At 41.7% G+C, this 12,459-nt stretch overlaps 3 protein-coding genes across 3 annotated transcripts; 1 reads left to right on the top strand and 2 right to left on the bottom strand.

The window, feature by feature from the left end:
- Window positions 1-1,462: 1,462 nt before the first annotated feature.
- BYT42DRAFT_215287 (uncharacterized protein) lies at window positions 1,463-2,580 on the bottom strand. Its single transcript, XM_051562567.1, has 6 exons — window positions 2,543-2,580; window positions 2,293-2,481; window positions 2,160-2,232; window positions 2,017-2,088; window positions 1,838-1,957; window positions 1,463-1,779 (listed from the first exon to the last, which is right to left on the bottom strand). The coding sequence occupies exons 2-6, from the start codon at window positions 2,413-2,415 to the stop codon at window positions 1,646-1,648; spliced, it is 522 nt and encodes a 173-aa protein (XP_051425754.1). The 5' UTR covers window positions 2,416-2,481; window positions 2,543-2,580; the 3' UTR covers window positions 1,463-1,645.
- A 795-nt stretch (window positions 2,581-3,375) lies between these two features.
- BYT42DRAFT_543334 (uncharacterized protein) lies at window positions 3,376-5,003 on the top strand (the record flags this gene model as incomplete). The annotated part of the gene is made up of 7 exons (XM_051565682.1): window positions 3,376-3,465; window positions 3,710-3,909; window positions 4,055-4,088; window positions 4,143-4,298; window positions 4,373-4,494; window positions 4,551-4,661; window positions 4,850-5,003. The coding sequence occupies 7 exons, from the start codon at window positions 3,376-3,378 to the stop codon at window positions 5,001-5,003; spliced, it is 867 nt and encodes a 288-aa protein (XP_051425753.1).
- A 422-nt stretch (window positions 5,004-5,425) lies between these two features.
- On the bottom strand, window positions 5,426-6,770 carry BYT42DRAFT_543333 (uncharacterized protein; the record flags this gene model as incomplete). Its single annotated transcript, XM_051565681.1, has 5 exons — window positions 5,426-5,509; window positions 5,563-5,583; window positions 6,127-6,160; window positions 6,310-6,400; window positions 6,683-6,770. 5 exons carry the CDS (start codon window positions 6,768-6,770, stop codon window positions 5,426-5,428), a joined length of 318 nt encoding a protein of 105 aa, XP_051425752.1.
- Between the last annotated feature and the right edge of the window lie 5,689 nt (window positions 6,771-12,459).

Here is a 12,459-nt window from a genome sequence, read left to right as displayed (position 1 = left end):
GCATAGAATGAGCCGCTATCACTTTTACGTACGATAACACAAAACTCACTCGCAAATTCTTTTCTGCTGGGTCTCCTAACATACTATCGCCCATTTTGTGCATGGTCATTTGCCGCTGTCTCTCGAGTAAAGCACGTTTCTCTCGGTGACGATACGATCGATTGAAATTGTACAGCCTGTTCTTGAAGTCTTAAGCCCTGAGAATCGATCTGACTATATGCAATTACCTGTTGTGCAAACTTGCCAAAGTTCTTAAATGGTCTCGGAATTCTGCGACCGTACCACATTTCGCAGTGTTCTCGCCCAATCGGTCATATACATCCTCAATGCTCGCAGATCTTCTATTGTTCAGTTCGATCTGATGACTTCAATAGAACATGCTGCTTCGTCTGTATTTCGAAGGATGCCAAATAAGTAAATACATTTTCTTTTCTTGCCCAATTGAACTTCTACTTCCTGATATGCTGTATTTGAGTCGACCACGATGTGGCATTCCTATGACCAGATCGCTCACGCCCTCTATTGCAAAAGTGATTATTGCTCAACGTTTCAAAGAATATGATTTGATTGAGAAAGCGTGCCTATCTCGTTCCTCAGGCATATGTAGATTTTTATTTGAATCTACCGCTGTTATAACAGATCGTAAACCTATTGATGCGGATATTCATAAGTTTAACATCTTGACGAATTTCCAACGGATAGCAAAGTTTATCCGGATCTATGCCAATGATTCTTGCATTGGGGTCAATTCCAGTTGGTTCTTTCTTCAAGTGGTATAAACCACGACGCCAACCAGTCCTGTCCGGCTCACGCGGAAGGAAATCAAATTCTCTCTTTAAAGAAGGGATGGGACTACCATTTACAAGTGTGGCAAGACGCAAGTATTCAATATTCCACTTTGAATTACAAAAAGGGATTACCAAGGTCATAGCGCTTGCAGAATGTTAGCGCCGCCGTCACTCCGTCGGTTTCGGGTCCGTAGGCGAATTGATACTTTTTGGCATTTTCAGCTTTTTGAGGCCTGGTGTACCCAAAAAAAAAAATGAGAGATTATATAAATGGTGACTTACCAGCCTCGATGAGCCCAGCTCTGAATCGATTGGGCATGATTTTATCAAAGTCAAATATCGTCTCCCACATGGCTTGCTTGAAAATTTGATCATCTCGACAGGACCGTTGAAAAACTTGAAGTCCAATAAATCGTTCTGTCGCCTCAATCTCGTAACGATCCCTCCTCATTATCTATATTGGAGTAAAATACATTGTCACAAAAAAAAGTGAACGTTAGGTGATCTATTGCTTACTTTCATTTCATTAGGCACGATGTGCCAATTGTTGTAGGCGTGCTAACAGAAATATAAAAGCATACACCACTCAATGGAAGATAGCCTGGGAACCCAATGTGAATGGCAATATAGATGGCTTATAATCTTTGATACATACCTATTTGATGAGAGGCCAAAGGCAGAACGGACCATATACGTCCATTATAAAGTTTGGCTTGCGAAAGCAGCCAGGTAGAAAATTGAATCAATTGAACGCTCCCTGAGGTGCCTGCAAGGGCTTCGATGGCGTCACTGTTGTGATCCCCAGAGTGTTGATTATACGTCTGCTGTAATTCACTATAAGCAAGCATAAGAATATATTATTTTACATTCCATATATTGTGATCAGCACACCGGTAGAGTGTCTGTATTTGTAGCCAGTCTCCTGACAGAGTATTCCATTCTTCTTGGTTGAAAAGATCGTGTTTCTGGATCGCTTTAACAACTTTTTTTCCTGGAAAAACATGCTTGTGTTTTATATTATACTATATCAATTGATCAAAAGGTATTACTGAGCGTTTTGGCTGTCTGTGACAGAGTGACGCCATGGTGTTCACTGTAGGTTCGAAAAAAAGCCTCACAAACATGAAGCATAAATTTGAAGATATTTGATGACAGATGCCGTGTGGCGTCTGAGAAACAGCTCTAGTTAAAGACTCAAATGGCTTCAATCAGATATATCTCGACTTACTGGTTAGAGCTTTTGTTGAATATGGATCTGCCCAGTTATTGTATAGCTGAATCCATCTCAGATAGCGGTATCCTGTACATAAATGGACAGAGATGACAACTGTGAGTCTCTCGAGATACCGAAGAAAAACGAAACAAACTAACCTTCGCTACTGGGAATGAAGAAATTTTGGAATGTATCCCAAAGGTTGTGCTCCCAAGGATGTCGGAAAGATCTCTAAAATGCGGGAAGTATCAGTTTGAATTATTGTTCGGACTGGAGATAATTATTTCGTACCAAATCTCTAGCTCCCAGGCATAAACTACTAACAAAGAGGAAGCATTTCGCCCAGAATGACTCCGTATGCACAGGTGGAAAAGGGAGTAAGGTAGTCTGTTCAGTCCATTGCAACATATGCATTAGAGCCAAGTTGTTTGCATCGCGTCTCTGCAGGGTGTAATTTTCTGCACAAGTTGGAAAAAGTTCCTGTTCCATTGAGATTAATTAGTGCTACTATGCGTCATATCATTGGCATCTTCATCCTTACCCTGTAACTTTATATTCTTGCTTTAAAATACTCGACAACTTGATCTGTAGGGTCACAGCATTTCTAAGATTGGTAATATGGAAAGTTCTGAACTGCCGTCCTGGCGCAGCGTTCGCCATAGCGCTTAACACGCGACCGAGGTTTAAGAGAAAAGTGAAGAACAGTAGATAATCAGAACGGAAATAAAGAAAGTAGTTAACGTGTTGACAGTAGAAAGAGGTGGGTAAGTATTCAGCAGACGTGGAAAAATAAAGAAACAGATGGAAGTGAAAGCAAGAAGCGCTCAGATGCTTTTGATTGCAAGTGCCTCACGAGCTTGGTTTCAGTTTCAAGGGCTGCGCCATTTGTTCAACGCGCCAATATGCAGAAGCATGATGGACAAGTGTTCCGACGACTTTCTAGTCACGTAAATCCGGTGATTGCATGAAAATGATAACTATCATTGACGACATGGTCCAATAAAAACCTGATAAAATAATAAACTAAGCACCATTAGTATTGTAACTCGAAGTGTGCCAACAGCAATATTTTACCTCTGTATTCAGGTGTGTGATTGCCGTTCTCTTACATTTTCACATTGTCGACCACTTCTGAGGCTATTCGCAAGCTGTCCATGCGTGTTTTTAAATCCCCACAATTGCATTGCGAGCAACCTCTTCAATTAGCTTCGGGAACGAGACTCTGGATCTGCTATATTGGGACAGGAAGCGATCCGATTCTGCAAACATCTTGCAGTGGTATCTTCAGGAACGACAAGGTACGGGCCTGACCCAAGGAAAAAGGCGTATTGCGATTAATAGTAGAACAGGACAGAGTAGGAGGAGCGACATAGAATGGATTCCGCTGATCTAGCTACAATCATTATCGATCATAACTGCTTGGATTTGACCCATGACCGTGTTTCAACCAGCATTTGCGATGGGGTACATTGAAAGAGTACTCATCCGCATGAACGGCATACCTTCCATTCTCGGGCATTTGAGCCGCAATGGTATAAAATGCTTTCTTGCCACTGAGGAAGTTGGAGGTGTCATATCTAGATCCATAGATCCATACACAAATAAAAAAATGAACTGCTTTTGAGAAGCGGTCTTTGGACACATTTATTTTCGATGATGTTGCTGTTATAAAGAAATGACCCATACACTCGCCCCAATCTGCCATTAGCTCATGAAAATAATTATCGATCGTCAAAATCATCGTCATCGGTCTTCTGCGGTCCATTGGAGTCATCAGATCGAACTGAACAATAGGAGCTCTGCGAGCATTCAGGATGTATATGACCGATTGGGCGAGAACACTGCCAAATGTAGTACGGTCGCAGAATTGCGTGACCATTTAAGAACTTTGGCAAGTGTTCACAACAGGTAAGTTGCATATAGTCAGATCGATTCTCAGGGCTTAAGACTTCAAGAACAGGCTGTACAATTTCAATCGATCGTGTCGTCACCGAGAGAAACGTGCTTTACTCGAGAGACAGCGGCAAATGACCGTGCACAAAATGACCGACAGCTTGTTAGGAGACCCAGCAGAAAAGAATTTGCAAGTGAGTTTTGTGTTATCGTACGTAAAAGTGATAGCGGCTCATTCTATGCTATAGAAACCATTGTGGGTCTACAAGCAGTCCAAACGATACCGCAAGCGAAGACGACAGAGAGCCCGTCGCGGGCGGGAGAGGCCCCAAGATGCGGCTGTAGTTGCATTTAGCGATGCCGATTTGCATTCATTGAAAGGCGATCCACCAGTTCCCGTTAAGGTGTGACAGAAGAAAGGAAATGTAATTCGTACGAGGAAATAACTTAAAGATGAACGGATAAAAATTCCGACAAGTTCTCGCACAAAAAGCTCTTGTCACTCTGTGTAGATGTGTATAAGACGAGTAAAGTCTGTAGCAGTTGTGATACCACGACGATCGAAGTCCGAGACAACAATCAAATGCTTTGCAGACACAAGTAAGTTATCAAAAGCCCGGGTAGATATCAGATCGATTTCACGCAATTATACCTAGAAAAAAGATGAAACGAGTGCGAGAAATTGACAAGACACTGCGACAGAGATGCCTTGACGAAAACAACGACATCATTGGATACAGCTCTGACTGTGGAGCGAGACGACCCCGGTAAGCAGCATTATCCACCGCTTTAACGGACATATCTGACAGTGAAGTTTAAGGTCAAGGGTATTTGAGCATTGCTTATCCGGTACGAATGTGGCCCCATTAGGTTTCTGAAAACTATGTTTCCAAGCCCTTGGTAAGGAGGAACGGTATGGCATCACTTGCAAGATCACACTAACTTTAGAAACTAGATCTGGAACAGGGACATTAATGCTGGGCGTAAACATGAGACGAAGTCTACAGGCCTACATAGAATCAGGTCATCGTCTCGATTCCCGTCCGGCAGCTCTTCGACAGTCCCACGGCGCACAATCTGCGCTCAGCGAGCAAAGTATCGTCCGTTAGGCCCAGTTTTTGCATGCCTGGTAAGCTGTGATTGCAAAAAGGAATTGTTGCCGTGCAAATTTAGTAATTTTGATGACGTTCTCTCGAAAAATAAGGGCATGCAATTTACTGGCACTTTTTTCAGGCAGCTTATCAGGCATGCGACATATTGACTCAACTAAGGAGCACTTTGATTAAGCATATTTTGGGCACTGGTGGGATGACAAAGAGCAGGAGCACGAGAGCCGATCTGGTATTCAGAGTTTATGTACCCCAGGACTTCTGATATTGGTGGCAGGATTTATATCGCAATCCCTTTCGGACCTAAGAACAGTACTCCGTTGGAAGTCGGAGCCCGGGATTGCATTAGATACGACGCATCCGTTCAATAAAACGAACACTGATGATCATTATCGAACCCTTTCAGTATTCCTTGGTTTTATTTACCAATCATTTGGCATCATCATTGGCTGACTTGCACTGGCGGGACACGTTAATCGGGTAAATGACGCTCTGCCACGATCGACCTATTTGATATGTCAGCATCGTTAATAAAACTTCAATGAGCGTCCTGACTTACCTGCGGCTTTCGGACAGCATTCTGATGAATAAAAAATGATGTTCCCATCGTCCAACCACCGCCTTTTAGAGTTTTCATCGACATTTTTTAGGGAACAATACTTCCTCTTGTTATTATGACATTGTTAGTACCACGATACAATAGTGTAGTCCGCAATAAGTGGCTTATGTCTGCATACAGTTGTTCATCGCGTACTTCGACCGTTTCCGAGCCGCACTGATTGTAAAGCTTGCTGGTTCGGTATTCATCAACGCAAAATACCAATGCCTTCCGAGAAAGGACTTTTCGGGATCCTTAGTGATTCTTTTTGCCAACACACTCTAGAATATATCTTGACCATCATGCCGTACCTTGATCGGGGACGGGTGCATTTCCTTTCATTAATTTAAAATCTGCTTCCCCAAATACTACTATCGCCTGACCCTCGGGCCTGCGCTCATTCTTGCGAGCTTTTCTCCTTCTTCGGCGATGGGATTTTCGAGAGTGTTTCACCGACTGGGGGACCTGTCGAATTGTGCATTATTATAGGTAGGGAAGATAGACCATGAAAACCCGCCAACTCACAACTTTTGGCTCGGATGGGTCACCGGCAGAGCGTCTGCCATTTATCCTGTATCGTCTGTCTCCGGGCATATATTAAAGCACCTTTTTTCCAATGGTGGAAGCCACAACTGAAAGCATGTAAACTATGGGTGAGACCATACTAAATTAACATCATACCTTTTTTCGCACTCTCTCCATACTTACCTGTCGTGAAAGCGAGTAGTGGCCTCGATATAATTTCTGAAACGGTCCGTGGAGAAGATGTTGGTGGCCTCTCTTTGAGTTCGTCTTACGACTGTTGGATGTCAGTCTGCACTGTGTTTTTAAGCTCCATCTGCGTTGACCAACGGAACATACTTCGCTGCCTACAACATATCAGTACGTATTTGAAGGCATCCTGATAAATATCCAACTGCTGTACTAACTGATATGCAGCCATTTTGATGGGAAGAACGTGGCTCCTTAGATCCTCATCCAAGTGCAGATCTGTACCGGTATCATGACCAATCGAATACTTGTCATATCATCAATTAGTTGTATTCAAATTGACTTCACCATGAGTTCCCAATAGACTCACCCATTTCGCTGCCGATAATCCGCGCTGCAGGGTTCAGGCCAGTTGGCTCTTTCCGTAAATGATATAAGCCACGAGTCCAATTTGACATGGCCGGCTTGCGAGGAAGCCAATTGAATTCTTTTGCAATGATGTATACGGTGCTAATGATATGGGTGAGATCAGCGGAATAATGAGAATTAACCTTTAATTATAAGAGGCTTGCGGCAATCCCAGTGTTTGCAAAATTCAACATTCGTCATCACACCATCGAGACAGATGTGTGCTTCATGTCGCTGCCAGTTATTTTAATCAAGATTACCAGTTAATTTAGTGTTCAAAAATCATTCATGCATTGACATTACCTATTTCCACTTGCGAAAAACGCAATCTTTTCGACAGGTTTTATCCAAGGCAAAAACAATTTCTTACAAGTACTCTTTGAATCGTTGATTTTGGTACGATCTTTCAAAAAAGGTTTTGACGATGAAACGTCCTTCGGCTCAATTTCGTATCGTTCACGCTTTATTTGCTTTGTTCAAAGCTTCCTTAGCTAAATCGCTGAGTTCCTGTATGTATGTTCGTTCTTTACTAGCCTTTAAGCTTGGAGGTACTTTGTTGGGGCCTGACATCCGCGCTTCATTAGAGAAATAAAAAACCCTTCGCCCACTGGTCGCACATAGGCTGCAAAGCGTACTGTATGTTTACACTCTACAGGAATACATTCCAGGCGGTCATATATCCTATCAGCTTGATGCCATGCGAATGGAAGGATTGAATCATTTTGCTTTCTAACTCGTGCGCTTTTTGCAGAATCCAAGAGGAATAGCGAACGAAATTTGTCGTCAATGTGGTTCCGGTTTTCTCTTCGATTTGATCAGCATTTAACCCAAAAACAAAATTCATGGTTGGGTATATCAATTGTTGAATATCTTGATGGTTGCCGGGAACGCCATTTCAATTATTGACATCAAAAGACTTGTACGCCATGAGGGTAGCTTTTTTATCCACATCGCTTATTTAGACTCGCAGTCCTTTTTCATATCTATATTTAACTTACCGAGCGTCCTTGCACTGGATGGAAGCGCAATATCACAGCGCTTTGCTGTAATTTTTGAAAAAGGCTTCCCACACCCGCAACAAATCACTCTGGTAATTTAAGTTCAAGTGCTCCATATTATCTACACATATGATAAATAAATTAAAGCCAATATCAGGTTAGAAAAGGCGTATAGTTACTTGTACGCAAGGCGGAAGCGTTCTGAGTATCAAATGAAACGAACACGGGTACCATTTGGGATATGTGTATCCTATAATATGTTGAGTGACTATACATGTGTTTTCCTCCTTCCCGGCATCATACCTCGAGTGGATGGCTCGAAGGGCGCTTCAAATGTGTACATAAGGTCACGTTCCCACGTGGCTCTGGGTTCCATCTATACGGAAAATCGATAAATTTATAGCAAGCAAACTAATAATATTTTTCATTGATATATTACCCGTTCATTCGCTTCTCCATAAAAAGATATACAAACATAAAGTACTTGCTGCAGAATAATTCGGTATTTATTGGCGGAAAAGAGAGTGGGCTGGTAGCTTCTATCCAACGCAATACATGCAAAAGTGCTAGATTGCTTGCTTCTCTCTTCAATACGGTATAATCTTCGGCCAACTTCCGCAGATGTGGCTATTTAGGGGCTCAATTAATACGTAATAGCTTCTGTAGAACTTCAGATACCTTACCCAGTAGGAGGTGAACTCTGGCCGTAGGACTGTTGACAATTTTATTTTCGATTTTGCAAGTGCTTATGGTCTTGGATCAGTGTCGGCACGAATGGCGTCCTGAGAAGGATCCTTCCGCAGTGCTCATCGTAAATTCTGGTTGCAGTATACTCGGGTTGATATGAAGAGTATGAAAGGGAGAGGAAAATAGATACAAAATAATAAAAAAAGGATTTGCGCGTTTATTCATGTTTGATTAACAAGTCAGTCTCGCAGATACAATTGACCAGTTTTCTCTCATGGTTAAATATGCGTCTCATTTTATAGAATTATTGGTAAAGTGAGTCAAGTCCGATTCCGATCAAATCATTCAAAGGAAAATGTCTGTTCACCTCATATCGCCCTCACTAGTGGAAAATTAATTATATCATTGCTGTAACTTTGTTCGTCTGTCCTCATGGCTTTATGCATGGAACTGGGACCGAGCTTTATTAAGCCCAATTGATTCATTTTAAGCTTGCTTCAATTAAAAATTATAGACTTGGCAAGGCAGCGAAAGAACTGGATCATAAAGATCGATTAAGATGATGCTGAAACGTCTTCCGATACGTTGGTAAATGAATTATCTCTCTTAGGAGCTGCACAAGCTAGTCATTTTTTATTTCGAAAAACCATACTGAAGATGCGTTAAAAACTTGAAAAAGTACTGTTAACGTGATGAACTTGCCTTCAGGTGCTCCAGGTTCATAATGTTATCAGCGACTGTCCGTAATCACTACATTTAACGGCGTGAAATGACTGCATCACAGAAATGTTGCCACGCCTCAAACGAGTATTTCTTATGGGCACCGTCCTAAAGCCAAGAATCAGCATTCAAAAAGCCTATGGACAGCCTCTTGGGTCAATCGGAAATCTATGAAGAGTAAGTGCCTCATCGGCTCGAATCTTTCAGAGATTCACCGCTTAGTTCAAAATATTACAACACTCCTCAAGATCTCGGACCTCGTTATCAAGACCAAATATCTGGTTGCTCTGTACCCAACGAACTTACTTCCCTTATTTATTAGCCGTTTGGAAAACATTCCCAAGGTCCACGCTGCATACCATAGAGGATAACAGAAACATGGCCTACGTTTCCAGTGATCTCACATCCCGTTTATAACATCCCATCCGCTGCGAATATTCAAGCTTGCAGCAGCGATGGACATCAAAGCGCACCATTTCTATGGCGTCATCTATTGGATGAGTGGAGCGCAATCTCAGCTGAATACCACAGAATAAGGGCCTCCCTTCCGACTCTAATTGTTGTAAGCTTGGATGTTCCCAAGAAACCGACTTCCAGCAACAACTTTTAGGCTTCAAGCCGTGCGATGAGTTTGTGGAGGAAGCTAAACTTCAACAAGACCATTAGCCGTGCTTTTAGTAAACTGTAATAATGCTTTATTGACTTGGCAAAGTTTTCGTTGTGGCTATTTGACACAAGCTTAAATTTCGTTACGGATTACACTCTAGAAAAACAAAGAAAAAGAAGCTCCCGTATCGCCTACCATAATATAACATTCCAGTGTGCATATTAAACTATTTTTACTAGCATTTTACGTACGCTACAAAGTCAACGAGATCAATAATTATCAAGAAGAGTTTGCTCGTTGCTACAGATACTGTACGTACGTAACGTTTGAGATTTGACGTCAATGCGACTGCCTTTCCAAAATATTAGTTTTGATCGAATCTTTTTACCCTCCTTCTTTGCTTTAATGTGAATGACATCAAATGAGAGGCCATTAATGCAAAAATATCATAAATAGGAGGCTACAATGTTCCTCTTCGGAAACAACGCTACACAAGTTTATCCATGTAAAAAAGCTGAATTAAGATCTTCCAAGCAGGGCTGTAAGGTCAGTTACCATAGATAGTATAAGGATAATAAAAGCGGAAAGGGGACCATGGAAAGTGTTCAGTGTAGCAATCAATGAAAGCTAACCATAGCAAGGAGATGACAAGTGTGACATTGTGTGAGAAATCCCAAGCGCCCGCAATTATGCGTGATGAAATCCATATGAAACAGCCAATCAAATTGCTTCTTTTAATTGAGCAATAAAGCAATGACGCCATGACCAAAATTCTCGGTCCTTGGATCCCTCCTCATGGTTTGTTAGGGAATTGGTGCTTTATATCTTACATTATAACAAATATTGCGAAGAAGAAAAAAACATTGGGAAGGGCAGAAATCAAAACAAAGTGGCAGAAATAGATATTTCACGATATTTACATAAATCGGCATGTTCCAGCAGCCATAAAAACAATATGAATATAATCCCGCACTCTAGGAACAGCATAGCAGTAAAAAAAGCATCTAACGTCATGAGCATATAAATGTGTGTTGCAAACGAAAGACCAGCCAAGAAAAATGGTACTTGGTGAGTTGTGTAAATGATGATAAAAGAAAATGCCAAATCGTTGTAAGCTTGAAATATCGACACAGGGTGCTCGAGTGGTTTCCATAGGATATAAAGAGTGAAAATTAGGTGCGTCGAAGAAGATCGTTTGTCGGTGGATTCGTAGTCATGTCAAACGAATGGCAACGGAATGGCGCTCATGCATAAAGGGGACAATCAGACGAGGCATGTTTGGTTGAACCGCAAAAGTAACATAGTTTGCTGGCAGCAGCGATGCGAGCGTTGATACACTGCTTCAGTTGAAATTTGCCGGTTCGCATATCAATAAAATGAAAAGACATCATATAAGGGTGGGCAATTGATATTTCTGTCTGCGTGCTTGCTTCCAATATCTTATGTAATTTGACGTAAAGCAGAAGGAAGAAAAACTTGGATCACTGTTCAAAAGGGTTCTTTTATAATTGAACTTCGTCCGGTCCGGAGGCCATTATTGGATCTTGTTATTTTTTTCCCAGTTCCTAATATGGAGGTATTGATTGCATTCAATGCTGTCAATCCATTTCTGGTTCTATTCACTCAATTCTTTCGTGTTGCACTAAAAGCAAACAATAAATCATGTGAAATCGATTTACTCAACGAGCAACGACTTTGTGCTGAAGATGATGTATTCAATCAAAAAGGCATTCATATTTACAAAATGGTCACAACCATTTTATTTAGGAGTTCATGTGGGCAATGAGCTCATGATGAGGAAATAATGCACGATGGGTGTTCCAAATTTCATGTCTGGCCGAGAATCACCAAAGAGCTCACAACCGAGCGTTGTCGGTGCGGTCGAGACATTTCCTCACGTATGGGTCGAGATCAACTTAAAAAAAGGTCTTCACACGTGGAACTTGTCAAGCACCACTAGGTTACACACCGAACATCGGCCAGTTAAAATGTGTACCATCCCAGTTTTCCCGGTGCCAGCGCTGTGCATTCTGTTTCCGATTTTTTTGGATTCCTCCAAAAATGAACCTTGATGTCCGTGACTGTAAATGATCTGTGTCTTTTCCTTGTGCGCTCCAGTTCGATTCACATTTCTTCAAGAAGATTAATCAAACCCATGTAGGAAACTAATCAGGTAATAGACCTCGTTAAAGTAGTACATAACTATGATGTAACGGTTTTCGAAAATCCTCATGCTGCGTTTATTGACCGAAAAGCAAGGAGCAAATTTGGATGGTGGTCCTAATACGGCATCGAGATCGGGGTAATTCTACTGGTAAGGCGTCGATGCGGGGACAGTCCGCGCTGCGTCTGGTCAATGTCGTTTGTGTTTGCCGGTAGCGGATTCTTGTCAAATATACAATAAGAAACAAACTCGTCCTGCTGATATCTTGAAAATTATGCCACCTCCTTCGCTATTGTGAATTCTTTCAAACGTGCATCGAACATTAAAGATCTTGTAATCTAAACATGAAATACTAGTTTCCTCGCATCGACAGATGATGCATTTGGTATAGAAGAAGAAGAACGGTATAGGATCGGCAGATGCCTGTGATCTGTACCTAGGAGTTATGCTTTGACAACATAATGACGATCGTTTAATGCATTCTCTGGCGTTTGGCAGAAAGAAACTCCGAACTGGTCTGCATTTCCTCCTGGTCATGAAGGTCCGCCAAAGATTGGGAAACA

The sequence above is a fragment of the Radiomyces spectabilis genome, assembly GCF_025331425.1.
Source record: "Radiomyces spectabilis strain NRRL 2753 chromosome Unknown BYT42scaffold_3, whole genome shotgun sequence".
Classification (NCBI taxonomy): Eukaryota; Fungi; Mucoromycota; class Mucoromycetes; order Mucorales; family Radiomycetaceae; genus Radiomyces; species Radiomyces spectabilis.
The sequence above is the reverse complement of the archived record's forward strand: the minus strand, read 5'-3'. Positions and strand labels throughout refer to the sequence as shown.